General features: G+C 41.9%; 1 protein-coding gene across 1 annotated transcript; it reads right to left on the reverse strand.

The window, feature by feature from the left end:
* Positions 1 to 8,588: 8,588 nt before the first annotated feature.
* Positions 8,589 to 20,130, reverse strand: Figla (folliculogenesis specific bHLH transcription factor). Its single transcript, XM_076834014.1, is given in 5 exon segments — positions 8,589 to 8,630; positions 15,062 to 15,088; positions 15,090 to 15,287; positions 17,063 to 17,215; positions 19,900 to 20,130. Coding segments are annotated over 5 exon segments (651 nt in total).
* Positions 20,131 to 20,523: the final 393 nt, after the last annotated feature.

A 20,523-nucleotide genomic window follows, 5' to 3' on the forward strand; every position in this document is an offset into this window, starting at 1 on the left:
GTACCCGCCCGCGCCTGCAGTGCCACCGCCCGCTGCCGCAGACCCCGCGGCTCTGGCTCTGCCCACGTCTACTGTGCTCAGCACCGCTCACTGTCCCAGAGAGTACAGCGCCTGCATGAGGACCTAGTTACTGGGAAGAAAATTGAAGCAGCGGCTCCATTAGGGATGTCTCCTCTCTGGATTTAAAAAAAAAAAAAAAAGTCTTACCCATGCTTGGAGTTGTTTTTCTGGTTGGTTTGTTGGTTTTCTGGTCAGGCAAGAGGGAGGGAAGCATCTTGCCTTTGGAAGATAACTCTATTAGTGATGTTAATAGCAACTGGTTGACTGAATTCCAAATCAAAATTTCCCTTATTCTGACTCCATTTTCAAGTAAGGACAAAATTTTTGCTGGCACCACCCCTCCTTCCTCCCAGGCTTTGGGTCCAGCTCCAAATCTCACTAGGCATTCTCCTTCACCCCTTCCCCTCCCCACTCTCCCATGCCAGAGGAAACAGGTATGTAGTGAGTGGAGAACTAAATGGGGTCCCAGGCACTTGGTCGCAGTCTCTAACCTGCCTTTAGCCAGCTTTGTGGCCTTGATGAAGCCACTTACCTCTCAGGGTCTGTTTGTCTTCTACAACGAAGATGACATGGTAAGCTATGGCCTGGATGGTTTCGCGTTCTGTCTGACTGTGTTTCTGAAGGCCTGGCCCTCAGAGAGTAGGGTTGACAAGGGGAAGCTTGGGACTGTACACCCCCCACAATTGCCACACATTCCACAAAGCTCACCTAAATCAACACTTAGTGCTTTTTAAACTGTGGTTGGAAAAAAAATGTCCAGCTTCCAGAAAAGCCTCTGACCACTGATTCCAAACCATGCTACAGCCCCTCTGCTCATTCTAGGTTCTGGAGGCCAAAGCTCTCAGACTCCTCCACAAAATCACTGGACCATACCATAATGGAATGCAGAATCTCTGCAGGTGGGCCCAGGAATCAGCATTTTTAACAAGTACCCCCCCCCCCCGCCAGTGATTCCTTTGCATGATAGCATTTAAGAATTGCCACTCTGTGCCAGCCACTAATGATTTAGAAAAGAGAAAATGTCCATCACAGCAACCCTAAAGCAGTTGGCAAGGATTCCATTCCAGACGCCAGGATAACTTCTTTCTTGGTCCTGCAGCCTCCTTCTCCTCCCCAGCCTCCCAGAAGCACAGTTCTCAAACCCTCTCCTCGCTGTCCTGTTCAAACCTGAACTACAAGCACAGCCACACAAGGTTTTCTCTCATCCCTCTTCCCACGCTGGTCTGCTGGCCCAGGAACCCTGGAAGTGACATATTTATTGAGAAAATCCTGGTGGCTCTGACACCATTGGTGCCAATTAGTGATTAGATCTGGGAAGCATAGGAACCCCTTCTCCAGAGAATGGAAATCACAGGTAAAGTGGGCTGTATTCCTAGAGAACACCAAAAGGGAACAGAGAAATTTTGTTTAGTCCAAAACAGCAGGTTTCATGAATCCTCCCAAGTCATCACTATCAAAAGTTTATTTTTATAGAGTTAATTTTCTCAAACTAATCACAGCAAATTCTTGTTGACTCCTGGCACAATTCCAAAGGCTTTATATTTATTCTTACTTATTTTAATCCTCAAAAGAACTCTATGAGGGTGTTGGTAGTATTATCCTCATTTTATAGATAAAGAAACTAAGGCACAGAGAGGTTAGATAATTTGAGGTTGCACCTCTGGTAGATGGCTGAGCCAGGATTCAAATTCAAGCACTAGGACTCCAGAGGTTATGGGCCCGAACTACAATGCTGCTTGGCCTCTTAGAAGGGACCAGAGACTTTTAAAAACAGAACTAGTACAAGACACTGGCAAGGTGGATACACTCTCCTTTTCCCAAAGAAGCGATTCTGCTTCTCTACATAGCACAGGATTTTTTTAAAAAGAAAATACGTTCTGCTTCTCCCAGACTTGATCTGACTATGATAGATCTGAGGATAGTGGTGCCACGTATGGCTTGAAAATTGTTCCCATGTCAAATAGGAAAGACTTCATTAAGTTCCACATTAATAGCCTATATCAAAACTTTCATTGAGACTCCAGAAACTCTCTATTCCAGATTCTTTTTTGAAAATCTAACAAAAGGAAGCATAAATGTTATTGGCCCCAAGTATCACTGGAAGACCGAGACACTTCAGAGTTCTCATAGCCGCAAACCTAAGACTCCCAATCCTTAAAGAGGAACAGAAAAACACAAGAGACCCCAGGTCAGGCTTAAAAAACCACAATTGCATAATGTCCTATTGGTTCTATTTCTTAGGAGAACTTGGACTAATATAGATTTTGGTGCAGAGAGAGGGGTGCCGCTGCAGGAAATATCTAATCAAGTGGAAGTGGCTTTGGAAATGAGCAATGAGGTAGAGGCTGAAAGAGTTCTTAGGTACATGCAAGAAAAAGCTTAGATTGACACGAAGGGACTCTTGGTAGAAACCTGTCAAAGTTGATTTCTGGAAAGCATTCAAAAAGGAAAGAAGAGACTTGAAGAAAGAGCTTTCATCTTCTTAAAAAAAAATACTTAAATAATCACGAACAGAATATTGATAGAAAATTATTTCAAATAAAAAAGATAATGATGCATCTCAGGAACTTAAATAAGCCATAACAAACCAAGTCCAAAATTAATAGAAGGAAATAAATAACAAAAATCAGAGTAGAAATAAACAAAACAGAGACCAAAAAAATTAGTATAAAAGATCAACGAAACCAAGAGTTGGTTCTTTGAAAAGATGAACAAAATTGACAAATTTTTAGCGAGACTAACCAAGCCAGGGGTTTGGGGACGGGGAAGACAGAAGACCCAAATAAATAAAATCAGAGATGAAAAGAGAGACACAACAACCAACCCACAGAAATACAAAGGACCATTAGGGGTTATTGTGAACCGCATGCTAACAAACTGGAAACCCTAAAAGAAACGAGCCCATTTCTGAACACTAATCTGTATGGACACATATAACTTAGAAAAATGAGCCGTGAGATCATTCGAAAGAAAACCTGAAGAGACTAATAATAAGCAATGACACTGATCAATAAGAAAAAGTCTCCCAGAAAAGAAAAGCTCAGGACCAGGTGGCTGCACTGCTGAATTTTTCTAAACTGTTAAAGAAGAACACACATTGTTCTCAAGCAATTCCATAAATTAAAGGAAAAAGAATTCTTCCAAATCAATGAGGTTATTATTAACCCTGTCACCAAAATCAGAGGGTATGACAAAAAAAGAAAATGACAGACCAATATCCCTGATGCATATAGATGAAGAAATTCAACAAAATACTAGCAAATCAAATTTAAAGCACGATAAAAAGATCATTCACCACCATCAAGTTGTTTCCATCCCAGGAAACACAACATAGGATGCAATGTAATAAAGAATAAAAATAGCAGAATCATCTCAACAGGTATAGGAAAAGCATCTGATGAGATTCAACATACATTCATAATAAAGAGCCCTGAACAAAATAGGTACAGAAGGATTATACCTCAACATTATAAAGGCTGCATATGACAAGCCTACAACCAATATCATGTCGAATAGGAAAAAAGCAGAAAGCATTTTCTCTAAGATCAAGAGCAAGACAAGAGTATTCACCCTCATCACTCCTATTTAATGCACTAAAAGTTTTAGCCAGAGCAATTCAGCAAGGAAAAGAAATAAAAGACACACAAGTAAAAAGGGAGAAAGTAAAATTATCTCTTTGCAAATGGTATGATTCTATACGGAGAAAAAACCAAAAGACTGTAACTGATAAACAAATTCAGTAAAGTAGCAGGATACCAAAGCAACATGCAAAAATCAGTAATTTTTCTTTTCACCAAATAATGAACTTGCTAATAAAGAAATCATGAAAGCAGTCCCATTCACAACAGTGACAAAGCAAAAATAAAATACCCAGGAACAAACTTAAAGAAAGAAAATACCTTTATAAAAAAATTACAAAACACTGAAGATAGAAATTGAAGAAGACAAAAAAAAATGAAAAGATCTCCCACATTCATGGATGGGAAAATATTGTTAAAATGTTCATACTACCCAAAATGATCTACAGATCCAATACAATCCCCAATGATTGACATTCTTCATAGAACTAGAAAAAAAAAATGACATTCTTCATAGAACTAGAAAAAAAATCCTGAGCTTCATATGGAAGCATGAAAGACCCAGAATAATAGCCAAAGTAACTTGAGCAAAAAGAACCAAGCTGGAAGCATTGCAGTACCTACATCAAGACATACTACCAAGCCACAGCACTCACAACAGCATGGTATTGGCATAAAACAGACACAGGAACCAACAGAACACAATGGAGATCCAAGAAATAAACCTGTCACACATCTGATTCTCAATAAAGGCATCAAAAACAAACATTGGAAAAAGGTGCTGGGGAAATGGATATTCACATGGAGAAGGTTGACATTTGACTTCCCTCACCCTGTACAAAAATCAACTCAAAATGATCAAAGGCCTAACTGTAACAACAAACTAGCCAGGCACCATGGTGTACATCTATAATCCAAGCAACTCAGGAGGCTGAGTCAAGAGGATCACAAGTTCTAGAACAGCATCAGCAATTTAATAAGGCTCTAAGCAACTTGGTGAGATCCCATCTCAAAAAATAAAAAGGGCTGGAGATGTAGCTCACTGGTAGAGCACCCCTAAGTTTAATACTCAGTACTCCCCCCCCCCACAAAAGAAAAAAAGAACTGAAATTACTAGAAGAAAACATAGGGGAAACAGTTTAAAACATTGGTATAAGCAATAACTTTCTGGATAGAAGCCTAGAAGCAAGCGACATGGACAAATGGGACTATGTCAAACTGAAACACTTCTGCACAGCAAAGAAAACAATCAACAGGGTAAGGGGACAACCTACAGAATGAGAGGAAATATTTTTCAACTCTTCCTCTAACAGAGGGGTAATTCCAGGATATATAAAATAATTTTTAAAATCTGATTTTAAAATGGGCAACTGATATGAATAGACACTTTGTAAAAGAAATATAAGTGGCAAAAAAATATGCAAAAACGTTCAATATCCTTAACCATCAGAAAAAATGCAAATCAAAACCACCATGAGCTATCATTTCACCCCAGTTAGAATGGCTTTATTAAAAAAAAATAAGAATAAATGCTGATGAGGATGTGGAAAAAAAGGAACTGTTAAACACTGTTGGTAGAAACATAAATTAGCACAGCCACATGGAGAACAATATGATGGTTCTCAAAAAACTAAAAGTAGATCTAAAACATGACCCCACTATTCCACCTCTTGGTATATATCCAAAGGAAATGAAATCAACGAACCAAAGTGATACCTGAATGCCCATGTTTATCATGGCTCTATTCACAATAGCTGGAGTCAGCCATGGTGCCTATCAACAGATAATGCGGTAAATGTACACAGTGGAGTATTATTCAGCCATAAAGAATGAAATACTGTCATTTGCAGCAAAATATATGGAACCAGAGAACATTATGCTAAGTGATATAAACCAGAAATGAACAAGTAAATAAATAACATTTTATTTCACATGTGAAAATGTAAAAAAAAAAAGTCAACCTGAAAGTAGACAGTAATTACGAGGGATTGGGGAGGCTACTAAGAGAGGGGAAAGGTGGTTAGCTTTGATCAGGGCACACTGAACTCCATTAATATGTACAATTAAAACATGTTAACAAAATTAACTTAAAGACTATTCTAATTAAATCTCAGACGGAAATGAAGAATGGGTTACTGGAATCTGAAGGAAAGATGACCCTTTTTATAAAGCGACAATTTGTATCCTAGTGTTTTGCAGAAGGAAGAACCTGCAATTAATAGAACTGGACAGCTAGCAGAGGAGATTTCTAAGCAAAGTATAGAAGGTACTGCTTATAACAAAATGTGAGAGAAGAAAAATGAATTAAAGAATTGAAAGCAAAAAGGACCAGAACTTGGAGAGTTAGAAATTCTCAACCTACCCATTTTTAAAAAATATATGGCAGCAGAATGCATTTCGATTCATTGTACACAACTGGAGCACAACTTTTCATTTCTCTGGTTGTACACGATGTAGTCGCACCCCATGTGCAGTCATACATGTACCTAGGGTAATGATGTCCATCTCATTCCACCATCTTTCCTGCCCACATGGCCCCTCCTCTCGCCCAGTCAGAAAGTTCCTCTATTCTTCCCATGCCCCCCGCATTATGAATCAGCACCCACTTATCAGAATGTTCAGCCTTTGTCAACCTATCCATTTTGAAGAGGGAGGGAGACGGGAGGGGAAGAGAGAAGAAAAGGAGGAGAGAGAGTTTATTATGAAGCAATGATGCGACTGAGCAGCCATCTAAAAAGAAACCATGGGTGTAACTCATGGACTTAATCAGCCACCTCTACAAAAGAGATGGAGGGGGGATTATACCAGCAAAGACACTACCAGTGAGAACTAGAGGGGACAAGAAGGTGGAGTGGAGTGAAGGAAGGCTGCTGACCTCCTCAGAGTCCACAGGACTGGACCATATCAAACATGCACTATTCAAGGAAAGGGAAGAATAGCCCACTTACAATTCAGAGAACCAGGACAGCCACTTACACAAGTCTGGGGACAGGGCTGGTTCTGCCTACTTTAGGGGGATGACACTGCCCTACCCCCAGTGGGCCTAAAAGGCAGGACATCAAGCCAAAGAGGATTGTCCTTGAGACTTAAGATAAAATGAAATTTGCCTTGCTAGATTGTGAACTCACTTGAGATACATCAATCCTACTTCTCCCTTTTGGGATGAGAATGCCCATCTGTGTCTGTCCCACCACTATATTTTGGAAGCAGCTAACTTGACTGGTTTTACAGGTTCACAGCTGGAGAAGAATTTTGTCATGGAACAGGACTCATACCTCACATCGCATAACTGATTTAGATGATATTTAAATGAGATTCTGGAATTAAGCCATTAGAGGTGATGCTGGAATAAGACAAGACTTTGGGCTGTTGGGAGGGAATGAATGGATTTTATAAGCAACAAGGACATGAATTTGATTGGGGGGTGGGGCAGCAGCAGAGTACTCCAGACAGAATCATGTTCCTGCAAAACTCATACATTGAGACCTTTATCCCCCCATGTGACTATGGTAGAGACAAGGTCTTAAAGAGGTTGTAACTATAACCCCACTGCAGTAGTGGCCTTGTAAAGGATGAAGAGAGATCAGAGCTAGATAACTCTCTGCCATGGGAAGACACAGGGAGAAGGCAGATATTCTTAAGCTAGGAAGGAAGCCCTCTCATCAGAAACTGAACTCTACCGGACCTTGATCTTGGATTTCTCAGCTTCTGAAACTGAGGAATAAATTTCTGTTAAACCACCTAGCCTAAGGCATTTGTTAGGGCAGCCTGTGCCAACACCCTTTCTGTGCCTCAGTGTCCCCATTTGAGAAAGGGGGATACTCATGCCTGTCTCTTAGGACTGCTGTAAGAACAAGTTAACCCATACAAAACGTAGGGAGCAGACACCGGCATAGATGAAGCATCAGGTCTTTGGGAGCAACTATTCTGAAGGTGGAGGCTGTCTTAGTGCTCAAGGTGCTTGGGTGACTAACTCCCACAAAGGTGCCACTTGTCCTGAGCTGGGCATTTAGAAAATGTCCACTCCCACAGGCCAGTGCTCAGGATTCCATACTCTTCTATCGTAAGCTTGCACTCCAATTAAAGGTTGATTTCCCTGGGAAAGGTAACAGCCACTTATTCCTCAAATTGATGAAAAGCACAAGGCAAGACATCAGGTATGGGTCCCGAGAGGGTGAGGGTGAAAGCTCATGAGGGGCTGGGAGCAAAGGCTCCAATCTATTTCTTCAAAGCATGAAGTAGAAAGTGAAGTCGAGCGAGTCTGTGGGAGACAAGGCCATTTAAAGGGTGACTGTTAAACTCAGAATCATTGCAAATTTCCTTAAAAAAAAAAAAAAAAGACTCCAAAATGTTCAAGACTGAATTTATTTTTCTCTAGAAGGTAACCCTGGGCTTTTTCACTTTTCATACTTGTGGAGTCTGAAACAGAGAAGAAAGTCCATTATAAATAGCTAAAGGAAAAGAACAGATCGCTCACAAAAGAAAAATAAAGAAATATTGGGGCTAGGGGCATAGAACACAGTATGAGTGAGGCCTGGGTTTGATCCCCAGTCCAAAATTTCATTTCATTTCATTAGTAATCAAAGATGTTCAAAGACAGCTGGGCGCGGTGGTGCATACTTGCAATCACAGCAGCTTGGGAGGCTGAGACAGGAGGATCACAAGTTCAAAGGCAGCCTCAGCAACTGCAAGGTGCTAAGCAACTCAGTGAGAACCTGTCTCTTAAATAAAATACAAAACATGGCTAGGGATGTGGCTCAGTGGCCAAGTGCCCCCGAGTTCAATCCCTAGAACCCCCCATCCCCCGCAAAAAAAAAAAAAAAAAAAAAGAGACACCAGTTTTTTTTTTTTTTTCCATTTTTAGACGTCTCATTGTTGGCAAGAATATGGTCAAACTGGATAACTGCGCATTGCTAGTGGCATTACAAATAAGCAAGTCATAGAACATACCTACCTGTGACTCAGGAGCTCTTCTGCTTCTGGGAACCTATCCTGAAAAACAATACAAAATACAGAAAGAGCTAAACACAACAGGCACTCTCCTACATTTATAAAAACAAAAAGTTGAAAACAATTTAGGTGTCCAAAAATTTGAAAATTGTCCCCATTAATGGGTCACCTAAACATGCTCATGATGAAAAAAAATTAAAAACAGTCACACAATTGTTATGTGTCCTGTGCTAATTTCTTAATTAAGTAGCATAAGGGAAAAAATTGGAAGCATTTTAGATTTCCAGCAGACATTTTACTAAGGTGGTGAAATCATTGTGTCTTCTCAGTTTCCTGAAATCCCAAAGGAAGAATAAACCCATGACTAAAAAAAAAACAAAGGCTTGACTCATCTCTAGGCAACTCAGATATCAGAACCCATTACATATATAATTGTGGATGATAAAATGCTATTGCCAAAAGCTTTAATTTAGTTTTAAAGTTGATTGTATTTTCTGGTCTGCTCTCCTTCACATTTCAAGGTTGAGGGGTTTTCTTTTTTAGAATAAAAAAGACACCCTTCCATTCAATTCTGCCATTCTTTATGTTCACCTGGGGCCAATGAGATGGGCATATTACAAGGCTCTTTATAAAAATCTCGTAAATACTCCTGCTGGAAGTCTAATGGAATAGACAAAGACTGACTGAAATTAATTTTACCACAAGGCCCATTATATGTAGAAAGGGATGGGATTATTGGCTCTCTCCAATAATGGTCCACTTTCTGACAGGATTAGGTGACATACCAGGTAGAGTTCTTGTCATAAAAAAAACACCAGATTTCACACACATCCACACATCCACTCGAAGCATGTAAACCTGCATTCATGATCAATTCAGTCTTCTTTACCCAGAGAAAAATTAAAAGATATCTCCCTTTCTTATTTTCACAAAGAAATAGAAATTTGTCTTCCCTCTAACATTTTATTTTGATGAGATTTAGCCTTAAGGGTCTCCTCTTGGGCATCTGGTTGTATTATTCCTCAGTAGCTGCATCCTGGGAATCCTCCACTGGATGTATCATCATTGCCAACACAGATCCATCCTGCCCCGCCTGCCCCAGATGACTCACCTTTCCAAAGTCCCAGACAAATACAGCATATGTAAGATCAAAGCATCAGCTCCTAGACTGATCCACAAACTTTAGAAAACACAGAAAATCCCAGAGCTGAACGCACTCACTGGAGCAGCCTACCCTAAGCCCCACACCTTTAGTCCAGAGCAACACGGTCAATCACCTGAACAGGCAAGATGCTAGTACCATGCAAAGAGGAGGGGTGGGGACTCTGGCAAACCAGAGAGCACCTGCCCCGTCCAAAGGGAGGTTCAGCATTCCAAAATATCCTGCTGGGCTACACTCATCAGAGCATGCCCCATCAGTCACCAGTGAACACCCAGGCAGGCAATGTGCTTCCTATGCAAAAACCTAGACACGCTGTGCTCTGCGGTAGACTTCTTACCACTGCATGCCTCCGCCTGGGGAAAGGCAAGGTGCAAGATAGAAGAGGCTTCCAGGCTTTCCAAAAGTGTTCATCTGTTCCCCTCATTTCAGAGGTTAAAATGTTATTGGAAGAAATGTGCCCAAGGAGTAACTTCACAGATGACCACAGTCTGGAGAGGGGGCAGTGGGAATCTACCACCCAGGCAGCTTCCTTCTCTCAGACTCTTTCAAGGAACTTTCTCACAACATGCCAAAATTCAGAAATCTATGTTGGCAGCAGTTCTAGCCCCTGGGACAGACATTTGTGTTCAGCTACATGTCTCTTTCCAAAGCCCCTTAAACCCCGGCATTCTTGGCATCTCACTCCAAAACTGAAGGATTATTTTTTTCGTTTTTTTTTTTTCTTCAGAGATGTAATCTCTACAGTATCACAGGCAACTCTGAATAGAATTCAGAGCCATATACATTGTCAAATGCCCAAGCTACCATTACAAGTGACAAGTAGAAAGAATAAACATGGCAAGACAGCCAATACTTTGCTACCCAGCAATGCCCATCCCCAACTTGGCAAATACCCACACCTGGAAACTTCATTTTTAAACAATCCTCTTCCAGACCTTGAAACCAATCCTTATCCCTACCAGGCCCCACTGTGGAACCCCTCATGGCTCCCAACCTCTCTGCCTACATGGATACTTGCTGCTTCAGTTCCCAGGCAAACCTGCTCTGGCCCCAGAAGTTAATCTCCGTCCCTGCCATCAGCAGATTCTCATGTACTTCATTCAGGATTCTGCCTCCCAGGAATGTTGTTGACCTTGCACAGCCCGTTCTGACCCTGTCTCCAAATTCCCTACAATGTCCATCCCTGCCAGCACCAGGAATTCCACTCCTGACCCCGAGGGCAGGAAGAAGGGTGCCTTTCCTGCACACTGAAGCTAGAAAGGGCCTGCCTCCTAAATCCTAAGCCCCTCCACATATAAGTGATTCAGTTCAATGAGCTACATCAGCTGTCACTAAGTCTCTAGTCAGGGTATCTGGCCAGGATTCTAAAACCCTGTGTAGTCACCCCTTTGGGTAACATGGGCTGAACCCTTACAAGGATCCTTTTGTCAAATAAAGGCTAGCCTGAGCATAGCATCCTTGACCTCATCCTAGTTTCTGATTGTAAAGTACAAGTTTATATAAAGTCAGTAAATAATTGCTCAACTCACATGCAAATAACAATCTCAGTTACATGTGTTAAAAGGGAAAATAATGTAGAAAAATGCTCACCTCAAAAGAAACATAATTCCCCCCTTTTCCTGTCTGAACAATTCAGTCCTAATGCCAATAGTTGAGACAGGGTTAGGTAGGAAAAGCCATGATGACCCCAAGCAAGGTATTGGGGCCCAAGCAGGTAAATTGGCATTAACACCAGAGGAAGCACCCATGCCTTTGGTAAGCATGGCCCAGGTGGAACATGAGAGCCAAAGAGAGGGCCCTTGTGAAGTCTGATAAATCCTAAGAAAGATTGAAGAGACCAGCCATACAGGGAGGAGATGGCAGCAGATGGGTTACACACAGGCATGTCCTTGGATAATTGGAATCATCATTCCAGGCTGGGGGTGGGACAACATGAGCTCAAAACATCTTCTGCAAGAAAAGAAGCAACCAAAGAATACTGATGATAAAACAAACAGGGGCTTTCACTGGCCACAATAAGGACAATTTGAGCAAAAAATAATGACATATGATATAAGCTACTGAATTTAACAGAAAACTATGCACCCATGCTAACATAAAAAGTAAATTAAAATAGTAAATTAAAAACAAAATGCACATGTGTGCATCCATGTGATGCATGGACATGGAATGAAAAGGAATGAAAAGGAAACACAAACTACTGATACAACAACCTGAATGATGTCAAGAGCATTGTCCCTTTCAAAAAAATTTAAAAACAAAGTCTCTAAAGATAGAATATGGTATGATTCAATTTTCAAAACATTCTTGAAATAACTTATAGAGATGGAAAACATTGGTGGTTGTCAGGGATTCAGAAGCACAGAGAGGCAGCGGGTGTGACTACAAAGCGGTAACACAAAAAAGATCTTCATGGTGATAAACAGTTCTGTATTGCGATTGTGCTGGTAGATGCACAAATCTACATGTGATAAAATGACACAGAACTATGTACCCTCTGGTTTTGATATGCTATAGTTAATATAAGATGCAGTCATTGGGAATAACTGGGTTAAAAGTGCATGACACTTCTCTGGACTTCCTTTGCAACTTACTGTGAATCTATAATTACTTCAAAGTTTAATAATATAGGATGTTTGATGAGTAATGGGACAGTTAGGAAATCTCAAAGCAGCTCCTCAGAATATACGTATTAATTATGGAAGAAAAAGACTGACTTTCAAGTGGAGGAGCCTGACAGTCACCACTTCAAGCAAGTGATCAAAAGGAATGTCACTAGAAATAGAATAGACATGTGCCCCAATAGGATGCAATGAATAGAAACAGCATGACTTGTGAGATTCCTGGCACAGATACATGTCTTAATCTAATCAGGAGAAAACAGATAGTGCCTATCAAACATACCATAAAACTGGCCCATAATCTTTCAAAAGCATCGAGATCATAAAAGTCACAGAAAGGTCATGACCAAAGGAAGCTAAAGAGACAACTAAACACAATTTATAATTCTCCTCTGGGTCTTTTTTCTTAGAAAAGGCATTATCTAGGATATAAGTGAAACATGAATGGAGCCTGAGGTTTACACAGCAAGCGTGCAAAGGCATTGGCTGCCTGATTTGGGGTAGTTGTGTTAGGAGAATGTCCCGTGTGTAGGAAATGCACACTGAAGTAATCAGGTGAGAGAGACCATCAGGTTGGCAACTCACCCTCAAATGTGTGAGGAAAAATGTTCTTTGTACTACACTTGTAACCCTTCTGTAAATTGATTATTATTTCCTTTTTTATTAGCACTGGAGACTGAACCATCCCTGGAATTGGCCTATTGAGCCACTGGGTTACAGATGTGCGCCACCACAGCCTGGCTCCAAATTTTTTTCAGTTTTCAAAATGAATGATTTGAATGTCAAAGGATAAGAAATTCTTGACCAAACTGATAAAATCCTAGAATGCTCCCACAAAAATGGTATACTTTACAAACAGGACTTGAAAGTGACCTTGACAGAAGTTATATATCCAGTATATAAAAATGTCAAATACACGATTCATTCTTTGTTCAGTCTAAGAATTAGCAGCACACTCTTCTAATTAACAAACTTGTCTGGCTAAAGACTAAAAATTATCTCCTTCCTTTTTGGAAGCAAACTTCCATGAGAACTGGTTAATGAACAGAAGTTCATTATGTGATGAACTATAAGCAGCTATCCCAGGATCTATTACTCTTGGAAAACAAGGATCGCACATATATTTATGGTCTGTTCTGCTACCATAGAAGCTTCTGCCCCAGTCTGGCCAAAAGGGATTGGCAAGAAGATGATAGAGAATGACATGAGGATACCTACCAAAGAAGGAACAATGAGAATTAAATACAAGTCAGATCCCACCTTGATATCCATTACATATTCACACTGTCACTTGCAGAAACATGATTAGTATTAACTTAACCAGTATTGGTCCAGGTCAGGTGATTTCTTCACCTTCTTTTGGTCTGTCATCCATGTCCATTCATGCAGTAGCAATAGAGATTGTCTCCTAAATGTTGACCAGCAAGAGAAGGTTCATATCTCAGGTGGTCAGAATATGAAAATCTAAGCTGAGCACATACTCAGTTGGGATCCTTAGAGTACAGTAATCAAATCAGACATGGAAGCCAAGGCCAGCCAGTGAACAGGAAGACCGAAGATCTCCAATCAGAGCAGAGCTACAAACATTTGCCACAAACGAGCTGGGATGCCAGTAGCTTATTGTTGCTCACCAATCAATCTTGATTACTCGTGGAAAGTCAAGCAAATGTGGTATCTATCCAGGAAAACCCATACCAGAGACATGCTGAACACTTTACTGACATGATGTCATTTGAACCTCACTTATTTTACGTGCAAGGTAGGTACAAGCATTACTTTCATTCTACAGGTGGGAAAACAGGATCACAGAGAAAAGTTCAGTAGCTCAGGCAAGGTCACACAGCCAGCAGATGGCAAACACAGGGTCTGAACCTCAGCAATCTGCCTCCAAAGCCTACATTCAACTGTTATATTAACCTTCTCCCAACAACTATCATTGGTGACTCTGTCCCTTATATTACAGTGACAACATGCTTGTGACAGTTCATTGGTTTCAGTTTCCTACAGGCCTTTCTCACTTTGACAGCATTAGTTACAGATAAAAGGATAGAGCGAGAGGCAAAAGTCCTCCTTCTGAATTTGGAGAAGCATGTAGCCACCTCCAGCTACTACTTTAGTTTGACAAAGTAACAAGAGCAATAACTATGAATGGTTTTGCTATTACATGTTCCCCTACAACCAGACTCCCGACCTTAAAATAGCATTGCCATGTATCTTTACATATGGCAAGCTACTTATTCTGGAGAACACACAGTCCAGAAAGCCTTCTGCTGCATTAAATACGGCCATTTTAAAACTAAGCTTAGGGGGCTGGAGTTGTTGCTCAGAACGCTTGCCTCATATGTGTGAGGCACTGGCTTCGATTCTCAGCATCGCATATAAACAAATGAATAAAATAGGGTCCGTCAACATCTAAAAAAAATATGTAAAAAAAATAGATAAATAAAATAAAAATAAGCTTAAGTTTGTATTGAGTGGTTCTGGAGGAAATTTTCCCTTCCTTGAGCTGACAATCAATTAATTTAGGAACATCACAATCTTCCAGGCTAGGAAGCCCCTCCTCCCCACCCAGATGTTCTCACAAAAATCTTGTTTTAATCAAGTTTGAGCATGGAAAATGCCACACACTTCAAGGTATACATTTGGAGGTTTCTGACTTGCATATAGCCTTTTAAGAAGGAATACTGTACCAGACTCCTGGCCGGTGAAGTAATTTCTGGTGGCCAGCGTCAGACCTGGGCAACAAGTGTATGCTGGCTCACCACTGCCACCATCTGCCCAGGGCACTTCCTCTTCACTCTTCAAGCCAATGGCACAGCTGGTATGTCGGATAACGTTTCTCGATAGCTCTCTAGCCAAGGAAACATGTGATTCACAAGTATTGTTGCTATAGTTCTGCTCCTCTGGCTCTTGTTTCTAGAAACCAAATTAGTGGTCAAACAGTATAATATGACGTTCAGACTTTTCTTGGTTGTACTTTTGTGTGTGTTTTTGTTTGTTGGTTGGTTGGTGGTGGTGGTTTGAGGGAGTTTTGGTTTTCCAATTCTGGGTATTGAATTGAGGGCCTCACACATGCTAAGCAAGTACTTTGTCAAGTGAGCTACATCCCTGAGCTATATGAAATATATCAACTGGGCTATATTGGCTACATAAAATACATTTAAAACTTTTTACATAAGAGCAATGCTTCAGTTATTATGGAGAGAAAGTATTGCTCAGTAGCCTTTATTTTCTCCTTCTGTAAACTCAAAATGTTGTGCATTTAAAATATTGTGGCATGGAATAAATCCTATATTTTATAATGACTGCACAGAACAAAGCACTTGTTACACAATTAGTCACCTACACATATCTGAACCCTATGACCATGCCATCTAATTTGGCCAATAGAACAATCCATTCCTGCCATTACAAAATATAGCTTCCTAGCAGTCACCTGAATAGGACTAGTGGACAAAAAGTTCTACTAGAATGTTCTAGGTTCTAGAATGTTCGTTTCTCTTCTCTATAGTATCTCTCCTCTTCTGTCCTTAAACACCAGCACACTGCTACTTAGAAAATGCCTTCACTTGACCTGATAGTTTTCTTCTTACCATTCTTTTGATCTTTATTTCCTTTCTCATACGGTCAAGGTAAATGGACCTGAAACTTGCCACTTCCCTGTTTGAACCCCAGATATTCACTGATAATGCCCACCTGACTTCCCATGAGTTGACTCCCAGCCCACTCCTCTTCCGTCTCTCAGATGCTAAACCTAGTTACTGTTCCTCCTTTGCCTTCCTTGTTCTCAGGAGCATCCTGACTTTCCACCTTTGGTTTTCCATCATTCTCTCCTTCTCAACTTGATGATCCCATCTTGTTCTTCCATCTCCCTGTCACTTAATCCTAATGATCTCCTCCTGTTAATGGTGTCACTTGGAGCTCATCTCAAAGGCCTTCTCTCTCTTCATATCTCCCCGATCATGGATCCATTTTCAGGCCTTCACTGTTTGCCTCTCTATGAAACCCATGAACGAACCTATACCTCCCACTGCCTATGGACACTTCTAAGCTAAGCCACTCTGATAATGGTAGCAACACTATAATGCTTTACAGGTTACAAAGCAGGTTCATTTAGATTGTCTCACTGAATAACTGCAAAACCCCTTCTGGGTCCCTGCTGATGAGTGTTCTGCTGATAGGAAACTGCCACCCCAGAGCGCTTTCATGGAAGCCTCCTCCTAAGTTCCAGCTGTTGAGGTCCTATCAAATATTTAGCAACTAGCATCTAAGTGCCTTGGACAGTAACAGAAGGGAAGTAGATAGATGGCCAGAGACTTGACTGCAAAGCTCATCCAGATCTGGGTTCAAATCCCAGTCTTCACACTACTTAGCTGTGTGGCCTTCACATGAATTTTGATTTCCTCCTTTGTCAACTACCACAAGTAGCTCTGAGGATTATTATCAAGATTAACTGGAGGGGCTTGGGTTGTGGCTCAGTGGTAGAGTGCTCACCTAGAACATATGAGGTACTGGGTTTGATCCTCAGCACCACATAAAAATAAAGTAAAGGTACTATGTCTATCTACAATTTAAAAAAAATTTAAAGACTAAAACTGAAAGTATACATAAATTACTTGGCACAGTGCCTGGCATACAGAAAGAGCTCAATAAATGGTGACTCTCAATGTTCTAAATTTTTAAACCTTTACCTCTAAGTCTTTGGATCCTTCCAAAACATCACTGAGAACTTGTATGTATTCAGATGCACCTTTAAGGATATCAACTTTGCTAGGCTTCCTGCTTTGGGGAAGAAATGGCACAAGTGCCTTCAGTTTGGCAAAACCACGGTTGAGATTTTTTATCTAGAAGACAAAAAGGTACAGACAATGCTGGGTATTGAATTGAGGGCCCCACACATGCTAAGACAACAGACACTCTAACTTATGCAGACATCCCCGAAACCACAGAAGAGAGCTGTGAGGTCTCGTTTCCACCACCCTCTCATCTGGGAGGTGAATCAAGGCAGGCATCCCACAAAGGGTCACATCTCTGTCTGCACTGAACTTAACAGCCAGATGACAGGGGTAGCATCGACTCAGCTCTGCAGGCAGATGGGCTGGAAGGTGTGTTGTTCACACTGACCTTGCTTCATTCCTTTGAGAATGCACCTACTTCATTATAACAGAAACAATAAAAGTAGGGGCTGAACTCTCTGCAGCAACTACACTAGGATTTAAAACCCAGCTCCATCCTTGGCCTTTTGGAGTACGTGGATACTTCATATCACTAAGACTCAGTCTGTTCACCTGCAAAGTAGAAAGACCTACTATATATCTTTTTGGTGACTAAGAACCATGATGAAAAAAAAAGCCCTCCTCATCCAGATCTCAAACCTAGTCTTCAATAAGCACTACTGTTGCTGAATAAAATGTACATACATCTTTCTTTCATCACTGTGCCCTCAACTTGTCAACCTCTTTCCCAGTGAGCTACTGATACAAGGCCAAGTGTGATAGTCCATATGTTGCTCACACTTCAAAGACTCCTCACTTTTACTTCCCCTATTCTCAAGGTCTAATACCTCAGCTCTGAAGGCCTGGAACACTGATGTTCGTCTGTCTAGAGGACATAGGCTCTGGGAGAGCTGGCCCCTACAACTCCACAAAACCAATATATTGAGCATTGTCCCAACCTAAAGTGAAACAGATGAGAGACCAGGCTAATTGACAGGAGAATCCAATGACCAGCAAATGTTTAAAAAGATTTAAGGTCAATAAATTATAAATACCATTTTTCATGTACTAAGCTTGTAACATTTGTTTTATTAATCGGATCAGGAATACCATGAAAAAGAAAGCAGTCCTGTACTCTGTATCAGGGATAAAAAATTATAAACCTTTCTAGAAAGCAAGTGGGAAACTTGTATCAAAAGTCATGAGATCCGATGTGCCCTATGTCCCAGTAATTCCACTTCTAGCATTTTTATTCCAAGACCAATTATCAGATACACACAGATTTATACCAGTAAAAAGTTACAAACAACATACAGCCTATCCATGGAAGATGGAATTGGTTATGGTCCATTCCTTTGACTGTAAAGTCAAAAAGAAAACAAGGAAATGCATTTAGTAATGTTAGGTGAAAAGACCTACAACGATAAGATATTGAATGAACACAATTTTGTAAAATTATATACATGACATACAACTAGGAAAAATGAATGACTGAGGGGACATATGCAAATATGTTCTGGTGGTCATCTGTCATGAGTATTGCCGGTCCCTCTTCAGTCATTTCTGTATTCCCTAGGCATATTGATTTTATCATTATAAAGAACAATAAAGGTAATTAGCTTTCAAGTGGATAAAATGAGGCCCAGTTCTCTACAGAAGGCAACTCCTTCTTGGTGGGAAAGGCTCACTTAAAATGTTGAATTATAATCTCATTTTAGGGCCATCAAAGCAGATCAGAGGATAATTTGTATAAAATATCTTGTCTCTGGTAAAAAAAAAAAAAAATCATACTTACCCTTTTTTTTTTTTTTTTTTTTTTTTTTTTTACAACTTCCCCAACTTCCCTAAGTCTTCTGCCCTGACTTGCTCCTTCCTCCTCATATTCTTTCCCATACAAAGCTTTCTAGTAGGCTAATTTCACAGGACCTGGCTGGGGTGTTTAGGGCCTGCCCTCCACAGAACTTATCCTCCAAGCCCTAGGCCTAAATGGGCACTTCCCTGGCTCCTATGTCCCTCGTCCTTCCCCCTCTAGGTTCACCTCCATGGCAACCAAGCCCAAAGGTTACAAAGAGCAGAACAGAGAGAGAGACCAGACCTGACCATTTGGGGCCAAGTTTTGTCAGAGATACCCAAAAATACCAGCAGATGACGCTCCAACCACGGCCTGTAGGATTAACCGCATCCCCACCCTGACTAGGAAAGTCGCTTTTTTCATTCTGCGGGGTTGAGATGGAATTTGGGCTCACACTGGGGCATTGTGTTTCGTTACTTAAAAAAAAAAAAAAAAAAAAAAAAATTAAGAACAACAACTTCCATTAAGCCCCCTTCTCCCCCTCACCCTGCATTTGCTCGAGGCTAAGAGGCCGTGGTCAAGGAAACAAGTAGGGGTCCCCTTTGTGCCCAAGCACGCCACAGCTTGAGACTGAAGTTCAACTCCAGCGCCCTGAACTTTTTAAAAGCACCTGCCAAGGGGAAAGAGTTTTGAAGTTGGCAGGGTCCCCCTCTACCCTTCTCCTGGACCTCCCTGCACAAGTCCAGGAGAGTCAGCAGATGGGGCGGCAATCCCACGCCCAGGAACGAAGCAGCCGGACGCAGGTGCCCAGTAACAAGGCCACTTATTCTCCCGACAAGCTAAGGACCCACGTCGGGCCTCCGGAGGTCCAAGTGGCCTCGCGGCCTGCGTTTGGACGGCAAAGGGGCGCACCGGGGCGCACTGCAGATGTTTGGTGGTGGGTACCTCTGCGGGAAGTCAGCTCCCTCCCAGGACACGGTCGCGTGGTGACCGCGCCCAGTGGCCCTGGGGAACCCCTCACCCGCTCGCGCTCCTTGGCGTTGGCCACGCGCCGCCGCTCCAGCACCAACTGGAGGTCCTCCGTCGACGAGTAGCCGCCCGAGCGCAGCCGCTTCAGCCGGCAGATGGCGGCCAGCTGGGGCAGCGGCCCGAACTGTTCCCGCAGCACGTCTTCCAGCACCTCGGCCTGAGGTGCGCCCAGAAGGACAGGCGACAGGGGACCCGACTCAGGGGATGAGGGTGCAGCGTCCATGACGGCGCGCGGGGGGTCAGCGGGCGTCCGGCTTTCACCTGCCCTGCCGCACCTGAGGCCGCACGAGGCCCGGGCGGGGGCGGGATCTAGACCACCTGTGCGCTTTCCGGACCGCAGAACCGCAAGCCTGCTGCCCTCACCCAAGACGGGCCAGTAACCCCTTAGTTAACAAGCCCCACCGGTCGGTGATTATCGTGAGAGCTGGATTACAACCTGGGGTCTCAAATTTGCAGGCACTGCATGGTGCAGTTGAGGGAAGGGGTGGTAAATTCACAGGTGAGCTACCAATCCCCCCAATTAATATTTAATTAGTCTGAGTTGAGACCTTGGCTCCTGGATGTACCTATGCACATGTGTATTTATATACACACGTATAAACATTTACACAGAAAT

The sequence above is a fragment of the Callospermophilus lateralis genome, chromosome 14 (genome assembly GCF_048772815.1).
Source record: "Callospermophilus lateralis isolate mCalLat2 chromosome 14, mCalLat2.hap1, whole genome shotgun sequence".
Taxonomy (NCBI): Eukaryota; Metazoa; Chordata; class Mammalia; order Rodentia; family Sciuridae; genus Callospermophilus; species Callospermophilus lateralis.